The 21,600-nt window shown below is 38.1% G+C and overlaps 2 protein-coding genes across 2 annotated transcripts in view; one reads left to right on the forward strand and one right to left on the reverse strand.

Annotated features, from left to right (window-relative positions):
- The window catches only part of POLR2B (RNA polymerase II subunit B), a 47,089-nt gene extending 26,446 nt beyond the window's left edge, over window positions 1-20,643 (forward strand). The window contains exons 14-25 of the mRNA XM_077848141.1: window positions 1,113-1,267; window positions 2,482-2,680; window positions 3,214-3,382; window positions 10,614-10,710; window positions 11,715-11,809; window positions 13,412-13,662; window positions 13,748-13,837; window positions 14,077-14,184; window positions 15,400-15,513; window positions 15,853-16,013; window positions 19,500-19,695; window positions 20,382-20,643. Of these exons, the coding sequence (XP_077704267.1) occupies window positions 1,113-1,267; window positions 2,482-2,680; window positions 3,214-3,382; window positions 10,614-10,710; window positions 11,715-11,809; window positions 13,412-13,662; window positions 13,748-13,837; window positions 14,077-14,184; window positions 15,400-15,513; window positions 15,853-16,013; window positions 19,500-19,695; window positions 20,382-20,471 (1,725 nt within the window). The 3' untranslated portion in view covers window positions 20,472-20,643. The remainder of the gene's footprint in view (window positions 1-1,112; window positions 1,268-2,481; window positions 2,681-3,213; window positions 3,383-10,613; window positions 10,711-11,714; window positions 11,810-13,411; window positions 13,663-13,747; window positions 13,838-14,076; window positions 14,185-15,399; window positions 15,514-15,852; window positions 16,014-19,499; window positions 19,696-20,381) is intronic.
- IGFBP7 (insulin like growth factor binding protein 7) overlaps window positions 20,562-21,600 on the reverse strand; it is a 71,594-nt gene continuing 70,555 nt past the window's right edge. The window contains exon 5 of the mRNA XM_077848144.1: window positions 20,562-20,823. Within this exon, the coding sequence (XP_077704270.1) occupies window positions 20,804-20,823 (20 nt within the window). The 3' untranslated portion in view covers window positions 20,562-20,803. The remainder of the gene's footprint in view (window positions 20,824-21,600) is intronic.

The raw sequence follows: 21,600 nt of genomic DNA on the forward strand, positions 1-21,600 counted from the left end.
TCTACCTTGTAGTTTGTACATGTTATACACTGCAGTGTATCTCAGTTCAGAGATGGCCGATTTCAAGTGCTTAATAGTGACATGTAGCTAGTGACTGCTGTATTGGAAGGTAGACAGTAAGCCATTTGTTTGATAGGTAAGTGTCAGAAGTTGAGCTTATTACTGAGAAAGTATGATCAATGCAAAGTGATACAGGGTTGGTTACTGGAAAGTTGCAGAGTGAAGTCTGTGTAATTATTAAAGAGGCAAAATAAGTTGTAATATACTAGTGTTTGTGATGCCAAAAATATATTTTTTGTTTTACTTTATCTTGCATGACATTATTGCTGGGTATTTTTTTTTTTTTTGAAGATTTTATTTATTCATGAGAGAGACACACAGAGAGAGAAGCAGGCTCCCTGTGGGGAGCCTGATGTGGGACTTGATCGCGGGACTCCCAAGATTACGCCTGGGCTGAAGGGAGGCACTAAACCGCTGAGCCACCCAGAGATCCCCATTGCTGGATATTATTCAGCTTTACAAGTATCAGGGTTAAATATTTGTTCCTTACAAAATTTCATTTTATTTTTAATTTCATTTTAAAAATTTATTTATGGAATCCTTGGGTGGCTCAGTGGTTTAGTGCCTGCCTTTGGCCTAGGGCACGATCCTGGAGTCCCGGGGTCGAGTCCCGCGTCAGGCTACTGGCATGGAGCCTGCTTCTCCCTCTGCCTGTGTCTCTGCCTCTCTCTGTCTATCATGAATAAATAAATAAATCTTTTAAAAAAGTATTTATTTATTCATGAGAGAGACCGAGAGAAGCAGAGACATAGACCAGGTGATAAGCAGGCTCCTGTGCAGGGAGCCTGATGTGGGCCTCCATCCTGGACCTGGGGTCACACCCTGAGCTAAAGGCAGACGCTCAATGCTGAGGCACCCAGGTGTCCCTTTTTATAAAATTTTGAATTATAGCTAGGTTTTTAGTATATTGAACAAACGAGAAACTTGAGATTTGTGCATGTTATTTAATAACGGTTTGCTCCAGAAATTTATTAAGAATTTTATTTTTCACTAAGGTTTAATGATAAGAGAAAATTAAAGTTTATAACACTGTTTTGTCTTTTTACTGGAAGGTTTCTATGATCAGAGATATTCGAGAGAGGGAGATTCGGATTTATACAGATGCAGGCCGTATTTGTAGGCCACTTCTGATTGTAGAAAAACAAAAACTACTTTTGAAGAAGAGACACATTGATCAGTTGAAAGAGAGAGAATATAACAACTACAGGTAAGAACATTTGAGAAGAGAAAAAAATTGAGATTTAGTTCACATACCATAAAATTAACCATTTTAAAGTATACAGTTCAATGGTTTTTAGTATATTCATAAGATCGTGCATCTCTCACCACTACCTAATTCCAGAACACTTTCATTGCCCCAGAAAGAAACTCTGTATTAGCAGTCATATTTGTTTTTCTTAATTTTTGTCATCAAGTAAGGGACTTGTAGAGTTTGAAGAATAAAGTCTTTGTGACATGTTATCAAATAATAAATAGCATATAATATAAATTTATATATATGTTACGTGTAACAATCATTTAATAAGATGAACCTGCTTTAAAATTTATTTTTTATTGTAAAAATATTTCAAACAGTATATATAATAAAAATACATAAAAGCCCCCAATTTGTATTTTCCTCTTAAAAAGTAATTATGTGGGATGCCTGGGTGGCTCAGCAGTTGAGCATCTGCCTTCGGCTCAAGGCATGATCCTGGAGTCCTGGGATCAAGTCCTACATCAGGCCCCTGAATGGAGCCTGCTTCTCCTGCCTGTGTGTCTGCCTCTCTGTGTGTGTGTCTCATGAATAAATAAATAAAATCTTAAAATAAATAATTATGTAACCTATACGTATACATCCACAAATAATTCGATTTATTATTATTTTTTTAGAAAATGATTATTTGACAGAAAGAGAACACAAGCAGAGGGAGCAGCAGACAGTGGGAGAGGGAGAAGCAGGCTCCCCATTGAACAAGGAGCCTGACACGGGACTCGATCTGGGACCCTGGGATCATGACCTGAACCGAAGGCAAACGCTTAACTGATTGAGCCACCCAGGCACTCCTATTTTTTTTTTTTAATTTTTATTATTATTATTTTTTTTGAGTAATCACTACAACAGTGTGGGGCTCAAACTCAACAATCCCAAGGTTAAGAGTCTCATGCTGCACTGACTGAGCTAGCCTTCCCCTAAATAGTTCCTTTTAGGACAAAGCATTACAAACTAATGGTAATATTGATAGAACTATACTTCATGTGTATTGTTTAGTAACTTGATTTTTTTCCCACTATTAACAATAATAGACCTATTTTGGAACTCTATCTGTATATGTAGATATAGGAATACTCTGTTTTTTTTTTTGGAATACTCTGTTAACTAGGAAGTTTATTTAAAATAATTCAGTAAGTAAGGAAATAAAGTGAGTTCTTCTTTTTTAGTTGGCAGGATCTTGTGGCCAGTGGGGTAGTAGAATATATTGATACTCTGGAAGAAGAAACAGTGATGCTTGCAATGACTCCAGATGATTTACAGGAAAAAGAAGTAGCTTATTGTTCCACATATACACACTGTGAGATTCATCCATCAATGATTCTTGGTGTCTGTGCATCTATTATTCCCTTTCCTGATCATAACCAGGTTGGTAGGAGTTTTTAACTTCTGGTTTGTGAGAAATTGGGGGAAGTAGAAAAATGATTAATCTAGTTTTTCCTAAAGAAAAGCATGTTGATGAAAGGACTGTGAACTCCTAGAGAATCTGCATTTAATATACTTATTTTCTTTTTTCGCTGAAGCCATAGTTGGATTAGAAGCCATAGTTGATTATTCCAAATGCTTATCACTTATCTTTGAGAAAACATAACTTTTATCAACCATATTACTGATTTACATAGCACCCTGTAAAGTTTGTTCCTTCAGAAGTAAATTAAAAAAAAAAAAAAAGATTATTTATTTGAGAGAAAGAGAAAAGAGAGCACAAGCATGAGGAGCAGCAGGCAAAGGGAGAGGGAGAAGCAGGCCCCCCGAGGAGCAGGGAGCCTCATGCAAGTCTTCATCCCAGAACCCTGGGATCATGACCTGAGCCAAAGGCAGACACTTAACTAACTGACCCATCCAGGTGCCCCAGAAGCAATTAAATTTTCATTGATTCTGCTTTTCATTTCTACCTTTAGTCCCCTAGAAACACATATCAGTCTGCTATGGGTAAGCAGGCTATGGGAGTTTATATCACCAACTTCCACGTTCGTATGGATACACTGGCCCATGTTCTGTATTATCCTCAAAAACCGCTTGTGACTACACGGTCAATGGAATATCTACGATTTAGAGAGCTTCCAGCAGGTATGTTCAGTTTTGCTCTTTAGTTTTTAAGATCCTGTCATGCTTAAGGCACTTCTGGGTGCTTGGGAGGGTTAATAAAATACATATGACACAGCATCTCTTCTCTCAGAATTATAATGTGGGAAACAACACAAATAATAAAGAGATAGATATGTGGTAAGTGTTAGGGTGAGGTACAGGAAATGATTGAATCCTATTGGAAATCTAGAGCCAGTTTCACAAGAGTGGTGGCATTTTAGACTAATGTAAAGTTGATGAAAGAGTATTTGAATTTGAGAGATGGGTTGAGGAAGGGCTTAGATATACATGAATGTATGAGATATGGGAAAAGTTAGTAGTAGTCCTGGCACTCTAGTATGACTGGAGTATAAGTGCACAGGAATGAACCTTGGTCTCACAATGTGGAGAGAACAGAATGAATTTTGAGAAGGACACTCATCCGGCCTTTTGGAGCAAGGCGGTAATACAATTAGAAATTTATTTTAGGAATATCATTCTGATAGTTGATACAGATTACAGTCAGGAATGGTATTGGAGGAGATAATTTAGAGGCTTTTTCAGTGGTCTCAGAATGTGTAAGGTCTTTAAGAAATGAAGAGTAGGTGAGTGCCTATTGGAATACCCATGATGGACTTGATTAATTGGTTGTGGAGTGATGAAGGGGGAGAAGATAGGAATTGGAAATACGTTGCTACTTGTGGCTTGGGTGATCAAGAAGAGAGGGGTACTATTAATAAGACTGGGAATACAGAAGGAGGATGTTTTAGAGGTAAAATAATAATAAGTTCAGTTTTCAGCATGTTGGTTTTGAGTTGTTGCCATAACAGAAAAGAATTTTTTTTTTTAAAGATTTTATTTATTCATGAGAGACAGAGAGAAGCAGAGGCACAGACAGGGAGAAGCAGGCTCCTCTCAGGGAGCCCCTGTGGGACTTGATCCTGGGACTGGGATCACACCCCAAGCCAAAGGCAGAGATGCTCAACTGCTGAGCCACCCAGGTGTCCCGAGAAAAGATTTTCTAATAGTTGCAAATGTGATTTGGAAGAAGGTCAAATTTAGAGCTGTGAGGTTTTTGATATATTAGTGATAATTCTAGATTACCATGAAATTACTGAGGGGAATTTCAAAGTGTGAATAAAGGGATCCCTGGGTGGCGCAGCGGTTTGGCGCCTGCCTTTGGCCCAGGGCGCGATCCTGGAGACCCGGGATCGAATCCCACATCAGGCTCCCAGTGCATGGAGCCTGCTTCTCCCTCTGCCTATGTCTCTGCCTCTCTCTCTCTCTCTCTCTCTCTCTCTCTCTGTGATTATCATAAATAAATAAAAATTAAAAAAAAAAAAAAAAAAAAAAAAAAAAAAAACAAAGTGTGAATAAAGCCAGAGACCGAACTTTAGTCACCAGGAAAAGAATTTAGGAGAACAGATTTGAGATGTAACTGATAGGAGAATCAGGAGTTTACAGATTTGTAAGAGGGAGACTGGACAACAGGTAAGATGGTGCAGAGACGTCTAAAGGGTAGGGGAGTGTTGAATATTAATCAAGGCAGCAAAGTTTCTTTGGCATAATTGTCTTCTTACCTTACTATTAATAGGATTTTGGCTTTAACTGTGGGTAATGTTATTTATTTGTAACATTATCTATATAATGTGATATAGAATTTTGCTTTGTAAATGGTGGCCTTAAATTAACTACACTAGAAAATCTAACATTTTGATAGTAAATTCTCACAGGTTAGAATGGTTTATTTTCAAAGTCCTCCACAAGGGGTTACTCTTGACTAGGAAAACACAATCTGTTAGGTTTTTCTACAGTGTGCTCCTATCTTTGGGGGATGCTTGCACTGTTGTGTTTTTCTTCAATATTTAGATAATAGTTTATGACTAGAGAAGAAAAGAAATACAGGTAAAAAGTTAGATTTGAAATAAAATGTTCTTTTGGTAACTGGTTTGAAGTGGTGAAGTCATGGCTGGTAGGGACTACACATACTTTTCAGTTCTGTTTTTGCTTCAAGCTTTAATCACATTGTTTATTCTAAAAACTGTTTTTGGAGATAATTTCAAACTGATAGAAAAGTTGTGAGACCAGTACAAAGAACTTCTGTATACTCTTCATCTAGTTTCCTAGTTCATATCTTACCACATTTGTCTTATTCTTTCCCTTTCTCTTCCTGAATCATTGGAGAGTAAGTTGTAGACATGAAGCCACATCACTTTTTAATTCTTCAGTGAATGTTTCCTAAAAACAAAGATCTTCTCAATAGTACCACAGTCAAAATCAGGAGTTTAACATGGATACCCATCTAGTGAGCAGTCAGTCCCTAGTTCATTTTGCCATTCTAGATACTGTCCTTCACGGGTCTAGGCTCTAATCCAGGATTGTGCATTGCATTTAGTTGCATGTTTCCTTAGTTTCCTCAGTGTGGAACAGTTCTTTAGTTTTTCCTTGTCTCATGACCTTGACGTTTTTGAAGCGTTCAGGCAAAGTTATACTTTGTCTTCTCAGTTTGGCTTTGGCTGTTGTTTCCCCATGATTGTATGCAGGTTAGGGTTAGTATGAATTTTTGGCAGGACCAGCAAAGAAGTAATACTGTATTCTTATTGCATCATATCAGGAGGCACATGCTGTCTATATGTACCAATAGTGACTTTTAACTATTCATGTGATTAAGATGATGTCTGCCAGATTTCTCCACTTTCTGTTAATTAAAAGTATTTTGTACTAAGTTGTGTTTTGGGAAGAGATACTTTGAGATGATGTAAATATTCTGTTCCTTGTCAAATTTTCAGCCATTAGTGTGTAGCATGATTGTTGTCAAATGGTGATTTTCTGATTCCATCATTCCTTCCATTTTGATGCTAAAATTGTTCCAGACTTTGCAGTGGGAACAACTTGAAGTTGACTCCTGATAGGTCCCTTATCTTTCTTTATGCACTTCATTGTATTTTGTGCTTTCTCTAAACCTGGACTCATCAGTTTCTTTCAGTGAAGGAATAATATGTGGAAACCAGAATGTGGGTGTTAAGTGTGCTTTTTGCTATTAGAATATCATTGTTTCTGGGTTCCTCAGCTAATACGTAGAAAAATGCATATGCATATACTGCTCCCATAACTTTGTCTATTTTTATGATTCTGTATGTTAAGTAACACAGGTTCACACAAGCATCTTCCATCCCAGTCCAAAACGAGAGTGTTTATTTTAGAACTCCATTTTCTGATAAGGAGAAATCTGGCTCCTGCTGACTTCAGTGTATTTATTTATTTGCTCATTCTATTGATATAACCAATCTCTTGACCTCCTGGCTGAATTATTGGCCCTGGCTTTGTCTAACATGCCAGCTGCATTGGCCAAATTCTGAGCCCTGACTGACGGATTCGGGCTAATCAAGTTATCTTAAGGAATGTCTTCTTGATGAGTATCATTCTTGTAGGGGTATCATACACTATCAAGGTAATAGTATACTATTACCTTAGTTGACATCTTCTGGGAGCAAAGATGCTTGTGACAGAATTTCATCTTAGAGTGTGTGCAAGGATTGCACAGCTTTATTTAGAGAGAGAGAGAGAGCAAGTGAGTAGGGGGAGGGGCAGAGAGAGAGCAAGAAGGGGAGAGAGAGAGAGAATCCTGAAGCTGACTTCCCCTGAGTTTTGAGCCAGACTCAGGACTTGATCCCAGGACCCTGAGGTTATGACCTGAGTTGAAATCAAGAGTGGCTACTCAATGACTAAACCACCCAAGCACCCCATAGCTCACAGATATTTTTGTCAAAGTTACTAATATTTATTGAGCATTGAATTTGAAACACCGTTCAAAGGTTTTTTACATGTTATTTCTAAACATCATAAAAACATTTTGAAATTTTTTTCACCTGCAAAATGAGATTAATAGTACCTGCCTCATGAAGCTTTTGTGATGATTAAATGGTTAAATCCATTTAAAACTGATGGCTTAGTGCCTGGCAGATAGTAAAGGAGGAATAAATGTCAAATGATTAGAGATAGTGGTAGTTATATTATCTCTGTTTTACAACTGTGGAGACAGGATCCAAAAGGTTAAGTTATTTGCCCAGAATTAAACAACTTAAGAACTATAAATCCAGAATTTAAACTGGCCTGTTTTTCCTTTTTGACCAAACGTAGACCTTTTCCTCCCATCTCTCTCTTTCTGGTGCCTTTTGCTCTTCACTACATTGCATCTTGATTTGGGGCTTTTAAGAAAAAAACTATTAGAAGCATACTTAAGTTCCATGTTTTTATTTTTTTATTATTATTATTTTTAAAAATATTTTATTTATTTATTCATGAGAGACACAGAGAGCGACAGAGACACAGGCAGAAGGAGAAGCAGGCTCCATGCAGGGAGCCCGATGTGGGATTCATTCCCAGGATCTGGGATTATGCCCTGAGCCGAAGGCAGACGCTCAACCGCTGAGCCACCCAGGCGTCCCAAGTTCATGTTTTTAGCTAAATTTAGCTGATCTCTCAGACTTGCCCAGATAGATTGGATAAAGGTAGGATGGAAGGGACTATCTTCTGGGCTCCAATTGATGTAGTATATACAGGTGATCCAGGGATTGTCACATGAAAGCAAGAAAGCCTCACAAGGCCAAGACAGTTGAACACCTATAGGCTATATCATCTGGGAAAAGGTGCAGGACATAGGTATAGGTGGTTCTCCACCAAAATGTAAGGACATGCTGGAGAAGTCTTGCCTGTTTCATGTACCACAGATGTGATGATCTATGTCCTACTGCTGGCTTTTTATGTGTTTTCCTTGCATTATGCTGCTTAATCATTTGTGAAGTTTTTAAAAATTCTTCTAGTTCCCCCAAAGAGTCCACACAAAAGGATGGTGACCAGTGTGAATGCTACTAGAGCAAATCATTTAGATTTCGGGAGGAGTTTTCATTGCATACCTGAGAAGTGACGGTTTATTGGACTTTTCTGATTCTCTGAAGGCCTTGCTACTACTGGGGTTTTTCCTTGGAGAATATCAGAGTCCTTTCCTCCTCAAGGAGAGCATTTTAGATCTAAATTCAAATATACAAACTCATCAAGGTGCTCAGAACAAATACCCTCTTGTTAGTATGATTGTTCCTTAGAGAGCAGTCAAGGTTATATTTAGCATAAAATGTTTAGTGTTATCTTTTAAACAGGGCTTGCAGCCTCTAATTCCTACAGGTTTAGGCAGGGTTGGTGAGTTAGAGGTTTACCTTTCCACTTATCCGTATTCAGCTTCAGCTATGGTTGTGATGTGTATAAATGGGCCCAGTGATGCCAGATCTGATTTTTAAAGAAAAGTTTAAAATCTAAGTTTTTAGGTAAATTTACTTTTTAAAGTGTTAAAAATGAATTCAAATTAAAAACAAAACTCTGGGGCAGCCCTGGTGGTGCAGCGGTTTAGCGCCACCTGCAGCCCAGGGTGTGATCCTGGAGACCCTGGATCGAGTCCCACGTCGGGCTCTGCATGGTGCCTCCTTCTGTCTCTGCCTCTCTCTCTCTCTGTCTCTATGAATAAATAAAATCTTTAAAATAAAATTAAATAAAAAAAGAAAACTCTGGAGCAGCCCGGGTGGCTCAGTGGTTTAGCGCCACCTTCAGCCCAGGGCGTGATCCTGGGGACCTGGGATCAAGTCCCATGTCAGGCTCCCTGCACGGAGCCTGCTTCTCCCTCTGCCTGCCTGCCTGCTTGTCTGTCTGTCTGTCTGTCTCCCTCTCCCTTCCCCCTCCCTCTCCCTCTCTTTCTCTCTCTCTCATGAATAAATCAGTAAAATCTTTAAAAAAAATAAAAAACTCTAGGGGCACCTAGTTGGCTTAGTTGGAGGAGTGTATGACTCTTGATCTCAGGGTTGTGAGTTCCAGTCACATGTTAGGTATAGAGATTCCTTAAGTATTTTTTTTTTAAAGATTTTATTTATTTATTTATTCATGAGAGACAGAGAGAGAGGCAGAGACACAGACAGAGAGAGAAGCAGGCTCCTTGCAGGGAGCCCGACGTGGGACTCGATCCCAGGTCTCCAGGATCAGGCCCTGGGCTGAAGGCGGCGCTAAACTGCTAAGTCACCCAGGCTGTCCCTCCTTAAGTATTTTTTAAAAATATGGCAAGATTGAAACTCTAGAAGTTACGGAAGACAGGAAGAGATGGAAAAAAAAAAGGATTTGCTTTTGTAACTTTGAATGATCATTGATACAATTGACAAAATTACTGTTCAGAAATACCATACTATTAATGGGCATAATTGTGAAGTGAAAAAGGCCCTTTCTAAGCAAGAAATGCAGTCTGCTGGATCACAAAGAAGTTGTAGAGGTGGATCTGGCTACTTTATGGATCACAGAAGAAACTTAGGTGGAAGAGGAGGCTGTGGTGGTGGAGGTATTGGCAGCAGAGGTAGTTGTAGAGGGTGGTGGCAATGATAGTGGTGGTCTTGATTGTAACAGTAGAGGAAGCTATGGTGTGGTGGTGGAAGATACAGGGGTTACAGTGAAGGAGGAAATTTTGGAGGATGTAACTATGCTGGTGGTGGGAACCTAGTGATTTTGGAAATTAGAGTGGACAACAGCAATTAAATTATGGACCTGTGAAGGGGTGCAGTTTTGGTGAAGAAACTTGGGTAGTCCCTATGGTGGTGGTTATGGATCTGGTGGTGGAAGTGGTGGATATGATAGCAGAAGATTCTAAAAGAACTCAGAAGAAAAGGGTTACAGTTCTTAGCAGGAGAGAGAGTGAGTTGGTCAGGAAAGCTGCAGGTTACTTTGAAATATTCGTCTGTAAAAGTCTGCCGTAGGAGAAATGATGATCCATAGTCAGTAAAGTTACCAGAGCTTAAATAGAAAACATTTCTTGTTCAGGATGGTTATAGCCACAGTTTTCAAAACATGCAGCTATTGCTTAATGCGATGTAGTGTCAATTAGACGAACATTCCTCTTTTTTTTTTATTTTTTTTTATTTTTTAATTTTAAGTAATCTGCACCCATCATGGGGGCTTGACCCAGTAGAGTTGCTTGCTCTACTGACTGAGCTAGCCAGGCGCCCCTAGATGTATATTCCTGAGGTCTTTTAGCTGTTGTAGCTTTGTCTTTTTCATTACATCATGTATATTGTCCTGTCAATTGCAGTAGTGGTACCAGGAATAAAAAATTTAAGGAATTTTTAACTTTTTAAAAATAAATAAAAGAAAGTTTTTCTTTGTTTCCCGGATGAGGCTTTAATGTATGCTCTTACATGCACTACAGGTATCAACTCCATTGTGGCCATTGCATCATACACTGGATATAACCAAGAAGACTCTGTTATCATGAATCGTTCAGCTGTAGACAGAGGCTTTTTCAGGTCAGCTATTTACAACAGTTGTCAAAACACAGATACAGTGCAAAAATTAATACTTTAATCAAAAAAAGTTTTTAAAAAAATAGATTTGGCTTGTATGTATCCAAACTTTTTGGTGGTTTTGAAAGTCAGGCTAGAAGAAAAAATGATCTGACAGCAGAGAAGTTTTTCTGTTACGATATTTACTCTTTTGCCTCCATTCATGAAGCTATGTGTACATACTGGCCAGTACATACTGTTGTATAGATAGCTGTATAGAGTTCAGTGTGGCGAAATCAATGCCCTGCTCCAGAAAACAGGCCCAGTTGGTTCATGGTCATGAATGACTGAAGGAATGACACTATTTCCTGTGTCTCAGGATTTTCAAATGCTAATATTTTGAGGTCGCCACCCTCTACTCTTTTTTGGTAAGCAAATACATGTTTGCAATTATAATACAGAAATGTCTAAAGAAATAAACCTATTAATCTTAGGACCCACAAATAACTATTAAAATTATAGTATTTTTTCAGTCTTTATTATTCTTATGCTTTAGTTATTTTATTGACAATCCCAGATACTGGCATATGAAGATTGGTTAAAAACTAGAGATTGAGAAGATGGATTTTTTTTCTGCATAGTGTCAGGATAGAACTAGGACCAGAGAGTGGGCATGATACCTTAATATCATAAACTTCTCACCAGAGATATTGGAGCAGATCCTGAATGACCTTCTCTGGGGGTTATTAGGGAAGGGATTCTTCTTTTAGGTAGGAGGTTGCAGTTGTGACCTTAGGTCCTTCCTGTTCTCACATATAATCCAGCTGTGTTAAGATACAGATCAAATGCTACGTGTGTGGCGCATATAATACCATTTAAGACTTAACTTTGACTCTTGATACAGTTAACTCTTATTTTAGATTCATGGTTAAATTGTCTCCCAAATATCAAAGTAAAAATGATTGGTATATTCTAACCTCTATTATAAAAGGAAAATAGAAGTTACCTTTACAACCATGCATTTTTAGGTCTGTCTTCTATCGATCATATAAAGAACAGGAATCTAAGAAAGGATTTGATCAAGAAGAAGTTTTTGAGAAGCCAACTCGCGAAACATGCCAGGGTAAGTGATACTGACATTTAAAATAATGGAATTTAAAGTTAACTCACCATGTTTTTCCTAATTAGTACCTCCCCCTTGCCCCCCTCCACTATTTTTAGAGCTGATATATAAGAAAATATGTGTGTTTGCCAAAAGTCTTTACACATAGGAGTTGGCTTGTTAAGATCCTTCCATCCTGGTAGATCTGCATCGAAGAGGGTTTTATTTATTTATTATTTTTTTTCTTATTTTTTTATTTTTTTATTTATTTATGATAGTCACACAGAGAGAGAGAGAGAGAGAGGCAGAGACACAGGCAGAGGGAGAAGCAGGCTCCATGCACCGGAGCCCGACGTGGGATTCGATCCCGGGTCTCCAGGATCGCGCCCTGGGCCAAAGGCAGGCACTAACCCGCTGCGCCACCCAGGGATCCCCGAAGAGGGTTTTAGAACATCACAGAGGTCATATAATTTCATGGGATACAGTACTCCTGTACTGTGAACTTTTCACTCAATTTATGTATTTGCATGGGAACTCCCTTCCCTCTCCACATTGTAGTGTGTCCATAATATTTGTCTAGCCACCATATTTGTATACATTTAACAGATAAAGGGATACCTGGCACTTTTTTTTGTTTAGAAAACTCAAACTTATTGTCTAGTTACTATTTTCATAGACACTTAAAAACTATGTATGCAGTGGGATGGATGGGCTGTCCCAGGGAAATGTATGTATCTGCTACAGTTTTGACCTCTAATGGTATTGTGTGAAGTAAAATGTGTCTTGTTTTTTAAGTCATCTTTCTGTTATCCTATAGAAATAGAGCCATTGTGGGTGGTTCTATGTAGTAGTGAATTGATGTCCAGTGGAGTTAAGATTATGTAAGATGAAATTCAAAATTTCTTTGAGAGGATGTGTGTAGAGAGCATATTCTTTTTCTTTTCTTTCTTTTTTTTAAGATTATTTCAATGAGAGAGTGTGAGTGTAGGAGGGAGGGGCAGAAGAAGGAGAGAGAAAGCCAAGCAGACTCCCAGTGGCAGAGCAGGATGCAGGGCTTGATCTCACTACTCTGAGATCAGAACTGAGCTGAAACCAAGAGTCAGATGCTTAACCGACTGCACAACCCAGGCCCTCTGAGATCAGAAGATGGCAACACCCTTATCCAAAGTCATAGACATTTTGATTTTCCAGTGTTAGTCCAGTACTTTTTTAGAATTCAGAATAGTTTGTAGGATTTGGAGTAAGAGCATTGTATTATTATTACACATAGCTCATGGTGTTAAAGATTCCTATGAACTTCTCTCTGACTTGGAACTGATTCAGGATTTGGTTTTAATCTTTTGGGGGGGATTATGCGACTTTTTTTTTTTTTTAAGATTTTATTTATTTATTAGAATGAGAGACCACAAGTTTGGGGGGGGGAGGGCAGGGAGAGGAGGAGAAGCAGATTCCCTACCATGCAGGGAGTCCATCATAGGGCTCAATCCCAGGACCCTGATGTCATGACCTGAGCCAAAGGCACTTAACCAGACTGAACCACCCGGGTGCCCCGGGTTATGTGACATTTTAAATACTTTATATAGTAGTACCATTTCAGAAAATTCTGTGTCTGTTTCCTCATAGGTATGAGGCATGCCATTTATGACAAGCTGGATGATGATGGTTTGATAGCTCCTGGAGTCCGTGTATCAGGAGATGATGTTATTATAGGCAAAACAGTCACCTTGCCTGAAAATGAAGATGAATTAGAGGGCACTAATAGGCGCTATACCAAGAGAGACTGTAGCACATTTCTTAGAACTAGTGAGACTGGCATTGTGGATCAGGTTATGGTAACTCTCAACCAGGAAGGATATAAATTTTGTAAAATAAGGGTGAGTATAGCTTTTTCATACTGCTTTTTATAAAAAGTAAACCAGTTTGACTTAAGTTAATTAACCTATTTTTGTATGAATTCAGGTCCGCTCTGTTAGAATTCCACAGATTGGAGACAAATTTGCTAGTCGACATGGTCAAAAGGGTACTTGTGGTATTCAGTACAGACAAGAGGTAGGTATCTCTTATTTCCCTCACCTTAACCCACAGTTTAACATTTTACAGAATCAAAATTTGCTTTAACTTAAAAGTGCAAAGATGATAGAGGCTTGACTTTTTAATTTTGAGTAAGTAAATGAATAGAGCATGTTGAACAGAATTGAGGACATAGGAAACTTCAGAAAGGGGAGGATCCATTTCAGTTTCATAGTTAAGAGAGTTACGTTTGTCTCCTTTAAAAAATTTCTTCCTAGGACATGCCTTTTACCTGTGAGGGTATCACCCCTGATATCATCATAAATCCCCATGCCATTCCCTCTCGCATGACTATTGGTCACTTGATTGAATGTCTTCAAGGGAAGGTAAGAAATATTCTTTAAAAATATATGTTCCAAACTGATGTTTCTTCCAAAATGATGATAGGTGATTCTCTCATATTTGAGTCAGGGTTCTTTTTTGGAAAAAAGATTGTATGATACTTACTTTCCTGCTTTTATTTATTCATACATTTTGTAAAGATTTATTTATTTATTCATGAAAGACACAGAGAGAGAGGCAGAGACATAGGCAGAGGGAGAAAGAAACAGGCTCCCCACAGGGAGCCTGTTGCGGGACTCAGTCCAGGATCCCAGGATCGTGCCCTGAGCCTAAAGCGGGCACTCAACTGCTGAGCCACCCAGGCGTCCCACTTTCCTGCTTTTAATTTTTTTTCTTTTTCCTGCTTTTAATTTGTAAGTTGGTTATGATTGTGTGTTTCTTCCCCCAGCAAAAATTTGTGAGGTTTTGGCTAAGTCAGAATTTTTATTAAATTTACTACATCCAATCTCTACATACATCTATTATTATCTTTTGACTGGTTCTTTTCTGTAGATGAGGGGTTAATTCATTGGTGGTTAGTTCAGTGTGAACTTAATAATTGTATAGCTGTATTATTAGCTATATTCATGCATCTTTCAGTAGGTTTTCCATTTTTAAGTATCTTGTTCCGGTAGAATGGATATAGCCTAACACATAGGTGACTTGGTTTGAGGGCATTAAAATGTCACTTTCTTTGAGCCATAGGAAACAGTTGGGAGTCTCATTCTTTTTGTATCTGGTTTCATGGATAGCTTCCCTTTTTGAAGGCTTATAATTGAGTTAAAATTTTTTTTTAAAGATTTTTTTTTTATTAGAGACACACAGAGACGGAGGGGGAGAGAGAGAGAGAGAGAGAGAGAGAGAGAGAGAAAAAAGAAACAGGCAGATGGAGAAGCAGGCTCCATGCAGGGAGCCTGACGTGGGACTCAATCCCGGGTCTCCAGGATCATGCCCTGGGCGGAAAGCAGGTCTAAACCGCTAAACCACCGAGGCTGCCCAAGTTTAATTTTTTTCAGTAAATTAGTTTGTTATAAATATTTCATTTAAGATATTAATAAAATGAAACATAATATTACAGCTTTCCATAACATAGATTTTTAAATTCAAAATCTTCCCTGTATAGAAAGGATTTTTTAACTGAATATATTTTTATTGATAAAGACTTCTAAGGGAATACAGAAGGACCCAGCTTTTAAAGACTACTTTTTTTTAAAAAAAAGGTATCAGCTAACAAGGGTGAAATTGGTGATGCCACTCCATTTAATGATGCTGTTAACGTGCAGAAGATTTCTAATCTGTTATCTGATTATGGCTACCATCTCAGAGGAAATGAGGTATGTTTGCTCTTATATTAGTAGTTATATCCTTTGTCGTATATGTCTAGTTTCATTTTTAAAAAATCAATTCTTACTGAAGTATGACAATGCTTTAAATATGTGCACAAATCATAAATGTATAGCTTGATGAACACATCTGTGTGACTGGCACCCAGATCTCAAAAATTAGAACTCTTTTAGGCCTGGATGCCCCCTCCTGTATCCTTCCATTTACTACTCCCATCCGAGCCCCAAGGTAAACATTCTCTCTGCTTTCAGTTTTCATATAAATGAAATCATATGGTCTATGCATGTATTTTTAATATTTTTAAGTCTGTACTTCAAAATCTCTTTCAGGTCCTGTACAATGGTTTCACTGGTCGAAAAATCACGTCACAGATTTTTATTGGTCCCACATATTACCAGCGTTTGAAGCATATGGTGGATGATAAGATTCATTCTCGTGCCAGGGGACCTATTCAGATCCTTAATAGACAGCCCATGGAGGGTAGATCTCGGTAAGAGAGCTGCATCACCATCATTGTTATTATTAATTAACCTTTTTTAATGAAGAATATCAAACACCTACCAAAATAGAGGTAATGGTATAATGAAACCCCCATGTGCCTCTCACTCCACATCAGGTAATTATCAGTGGCCAGACTGACTTAACTGCATTTATCTCCCTACTGCCACCAGCTCCTGATTACTTTTAAGCAAAGCCTAGACATCATTTTCATCTGTGAATATATTTCAGGATATATTTATGAAAGTGGTTCTCAAATTTCTTAGTTCCAGGACCCTAAAGAGTTTTTGAGTTGTTTCTATTGATGTTAATCATGGTAGAAGTTAAAATTAAGACTTAAAATGTTAATTTAGTAAAAAATAACACTAATAAGGGGGCCCTTGAGTGGCTTACTCAGTTGAGCATCTAACTCGATTTCAGCTCAGGACATCATCTCAGGGTCCTGGGATTGAGCCCTGCATTGGGTTCTGCACTTAGTGGAGAGTCTGCTTGGGGATTCTCTGCCCCTCCCCCTGCTTGCGTGCTCTTTTTTGCTAAAATAAATCACAGAAAACATTAATAAGCCCATTAGGCATTAACATAAATAACATTTTTAAAAAAAGATTTTATTTATTTACTCATGAGACACACACACACACACACAGAGGCACAGACACAGGCAGAAGCAGGCTCCATGCAGGGAGTCCGACATGGGACCCAATCCCGGGTCTCCAGGACTACACCCTGGGCCGAAGGCAGCGCCAAACTGCTGACCACCTGGGCTGCTCATAAATAACATTTTTAATGAAAAATTTATTTTCTAAGTAAACTTAGTGAGGAGTGACATTGGTTTACCTTTTTGCAAATCTTTAAAAATGTATTTATTTAAATTCAGTTAACCTATATATAGTACATTAGTTTCAGATGTAGAGTTCAGTAATTCATCAGTTGCTTATAACACCCAGTGCTCATCATATCACATGCCCTCCTTAATGTCCTTAAAAGGCAGGTTCCCTGCTGAGCCTGGAGCTTGACATTTGGGACTTGATCCCAGGACCCTGACCTGGGCCTCATGACCTGAGCCATAGGCAGATGCTTAACCTAGACTTGAGCCATCCAGGTACCCCTGCAAATCTTTTTAATGAGCTGGTTTACTAGAAGAGAGCAGGATTCTTGTGTCTGCTTCTGCATTCAATCCATTGCAGTATTTTTTATATTTAAGTATATGAGGAAAATCCTACCTCATATAGACATGTAGTTGGAAAAGGGAGAAATATTTTAATAACCTTTTTAGATGACTGTGGATATTCTTTGGCTATGCCAAAATAACAATTTGTAGTTTCTTAAAGGTTAGCTGTGATGTAGAATCTGAAACCATATTGTATTAAAATTCTGGCCTGTCTTGCACTTTGAATGTATCTTTTACACATGTATAATTTTGTAGCATTATAACTGGGGCTATTTGGAAAAAACTGGTTCATGTTGATGTGTTTCATTTATTTTAAAAATTCACATTTGTAGTGTCTTCACCAGTGTTATCAGAAATCTTTTATTGAGAAGCTCTCACGGCCAGTGTTAAATAGAGGTTTTCTAAAAATTTTTTTTGATTGAAAGCTCAAATTTTAATCATTTTCAACAAATACTTACAAGTTTTCCTCAAAGTAAAAGGATTACTGTGTTCATTTTCAAAAAAAAAAAAAAAAATGATGTCTGCCCAATACCCAGGTCTGAATTCAGATTCACATAGTTGGTGTTCTTCGTGTTGGTGAATTAACAAAATTGGTGTCAGCGATTTTTTCAAGATACTCCATGAGAAAAGGAAATTATTTCAGAATCATGCAAGTGTTTTTCTTTAAGACAAGCATCCTTAGTATAGAACAGAAGTGCTTTAGAACTGTTTTGTCATAGAATATTCAGAAAAACGTGTACTCAAGAATCAAGGTTTAATAAAACTATTTTTACAGTTTTATTAATGACATTCTTTTTAAGTAGGCTCCACACCCAGGGCAGAACCCAACACAGGGCTTGAACTCTTGATCACAAGATCAAGAGCCAGATGCTTATCGGACTGAGCCACCCAGGCTTTTATTATTAATGACATTCTTAAGTGAAACTGGCTTTCCCTCTTCCCTTCACAGTGGAGAATATGACTGCTAGTAAGTTTGGTTCCACTGCCTTGTTTTGTGTCTTGTAGTTTATTTTGCAACCATCTCAGTGCACATGTCAATACAGTGGAAGAAGTAAAAATGTGTTATATTATTATGAAAATAGTTTCCACCCTTACTGGGTCCACAGATTACACTCAGAAAACTTTAAAGTATTAGAACATTACAAAAATCCCACCAAAACACCTAATCACACTATAGTTGACTCTTGAGTAATACAGGTTTTAACTGTGCAGGTGTACTTGTACACGATTTTTTTTGATATGGTACTGTAAATGTATTTTCTCTTACAATTCTTAACACTTTTTTCCTCTAGCTTTAAGAATATACTATAGAAAAAAAAAAAGAATATAGTATAGAATACATATGTGCAGTATGTGTTAACTGACTAGTATTGGTAAGGCTTCCAGTCAGCAGTAGGCTATTAGGATTTTTGGGGAATCAGATGTTTACACATATTTTTGACTGCAGGATGGGGTTAGGAATAAGAGCCCCTTACACTTTGTTCAGGGTGAGCTGTACCTTGATATTACTAAGTATCCAATGTTCAAATTTTCCTGATTGGAAATTTTTAATTTTTAAGGAGATTTGTTTTCAGTTAGGATATAGATACATCTGTGCTTTGCAGTTGGAGTTGTTTTTGTTTTTTAAGTCTATAGGTTGCCTTTCACCTTTCCTTTCCCTTGCAGTGTTTATGTGTTGAAGAAACTGGATTGTTAGCCCTGGAGGGTTTCTCACACTCTGGATTTTGCCGGTTGCATTCTGGGGCTATATATTCCTATTTTTCTTGTAAATAGCTAATTAGATCTTGAGCTTTGATGAAATGAAGAATTGCACTCTTTTGTTTTGCAGTAATGTCATAGGCAATATTGTGTATTTCCAGTGTCTGTGTCTTACAGTTTCAGCAGCCATTAATGATCATTACTTGATGTCCCTGTTTATACTTCTGTATAGAGAGAAACTTTGTTTCCTCAACTGGTTAACCTTGTGACATAGTTCATTTAGGCAAGATAAATGCTTGATTCTTTCTTGGTTTATCATTCTCCAAAATTGATGATTTGGTTTTTGGTAATATCACTAAGAAATCATTGGTTTTATGAATTTTATGTATTGAGACTATTAAATAGAAGCTGTAACCATCCACTTTTTGGCTCTTTAAATAATGCATTTCATTTCACTTCCATACTGGGGAAACCTGTGATTATTCACTTGTTCTTTCCATTACTTTTACCAGTGTACATTTATCAGTGTAGGCTTGATTGCCTGGGAGACTCATTCATGGAGAAGCTGCTTTATTTATTAGTATAAAATAATCTGTTCTTTGTTCTTAACAGTGATGGTGGTCTACGTTTTGGAGAAATGGAACGAGATTGTCAGATTGCCCATGGAGCAGCCCAGTTTTTAAGGGAAAGATTGTTTGAGGCGTCAGATCCATATCAGGTTCATGTCTGCAATCTTTGTGGCATAATGGCGATTGCTAACACGAGGACCCATACATATGAATGCCGAGGCTGCCGCAATAAAACCCAGGTGTGTAGACCTTATTGGCAGTTGATACTTGTTTAGGATATAACTATGTTGGTTTAATCATGCAGGCAGGTTCAGTGTGGTGGAACCGATTGGCATTTTCACAATTTTGATTAACACCTGTATAAGATTCTTAGTTTTAAATGAGGAAAAAGATAATTTGATTTTTCTAAAAACCAGTTGTAGTGGGGTAATGTCTCATCTTTTGGAAATAAGGATGTGTACAAGAGATTTTAAACATTTTAAATTAAGGAGTTAAAAAAAAGGTGAATATAAATTATGTCTGGCTAGAAGACTGAAATACCAAAGCCTCGGGATCCCTGGGTGGCGCAGCGGTTTGGCGCCTGCCTTTGGCCCAGGGTGCGATCCTGGAGACCCGGGATCGAATCCCACATCGGGCTTCCGGTGCATGGAGCCTGCTTCTCCCTTTGCCTGTGTCTCTGCCTCTCTCTTTCTCTCTCTGTGACTATCATAAATAAATAAAAATTAAAAAAAAAATTAAAAAAAAAAAAAAGAAATACCAAAGCCTCTCAGGAGAAAGAGCCGCCACAAAGTAGCAAATAAGGGATGAATGTTATCAGCCCTTATTTATCACCTACAGTACCAAGACCTCATACCTTTTTCTGGGGTAGGGGAGTGGGGTTATTTCAAATACAGTTTTGCTAATTACCTTTTTCTTCTCCCTCCAGATTTCTTTGGTGCGAATGCCTTATGCGTGCAAGCTGTTGTTTCAGGAACTTATGTCTATGAGTATTGCACCTCGAATGATGAGTGTTTAGTTCTTTTAAAAACCTCAAGATACTTGTAAATATTTTTGTTTCTTCAGTATGTTTTTAAAAAAAAAAAAAAAAAAACCACAGTGTACTGCATTGTGAGAGAAAGCATTTTATTGATTTTAATTACATGCATGCTTTTCTTCTGTAAATAGACAATAAATTTTTGTAGATAGTCTTGATGTGTTATCTTTATTTTGGATTTCCTTTATGTAAAACCAGTGAATATATAACTAAGCGTTAGTGGACTGGATGAAAAGAAACTGGTTATTAGGCAAGAACAGAGGCTGTAGTTACCAGGACTACTTTTAGTGATGCAGATTAATACATTCTGCAGTTTATAGGTCAACACCTTCACCTGTTTAAAAAAAGAAAAAGATGAAAATTAAAGAAATAATAAATGATAAAGGATATGTGAGTAACTGTACAAACGATAGGGGGACGCCTGGGCGGCTCAGTGGCTGAGCGCCTGCCTCCGGCTCAGGGCGTGATCCCGGGGTCCCAGGATGGAGTCTCACATCAGGCTCCCTGCAGACCAAGCCTGCTTCTCCCTCTGCCTATGTCTCTGCCTCTCATGAATAAATTAAAATCTCTAAAACAACACATGATAGGGTGAAACACTCTTTGGAATTTGACCTATGTGATTTTGTTGTTCTGGTCTACGAATGAGAGATGGAACTAATTATAGAAGTGGAAGAGTTCATTTCACAACCAAGTTGAGATCCAGAGACGCGAAGGAACTGTCCTCTGTCATCAAGCTTTCTCTCAGAATTCAAGTGGAGGATAATTAGTGGCAGAGCTGAGATTGAAACATGACTGTCAGCTACTGCTGTTTCATCACCTGGCTGTCCACATCTTGGCCAAGGAGAATCTGACCAAGCACATATTTACTTGATACTTCCTCCTCCCGAGCGATCTGCGCAGAGGGATGTTTTGACAGATGCTGATAATAAATTTTGTTATTTTTGGTTTAAGAGAAGCCAGTTCGGACATCAGTCTAAGACCACTACATAAATGTAAAGTAGCAGTGCTCTGATGCTGCCAGGATAGGTGCTTGAGAGGCAGCTTTTTGATGGCAAGGCAGAGTAGAGTTGGGTACTTGCCAGTATACTGTCCCTTCTGGCTTTCTCTTATA

Source organism: Canis aureus, chromosome 14 (genome assembly GCF_053574225.1).
Source record: "Canis aureus isolate CA01 chromosome 14, VMU_Caureus_v.1.0, whole genome shotgun sequence".
Classification (NCBI taxonomy): domain Eukaryota; kingdom Metazoa; phylum Chordata; class Mammalia; order Carnivora; family Canidae; genus Canis; species Canis aureus.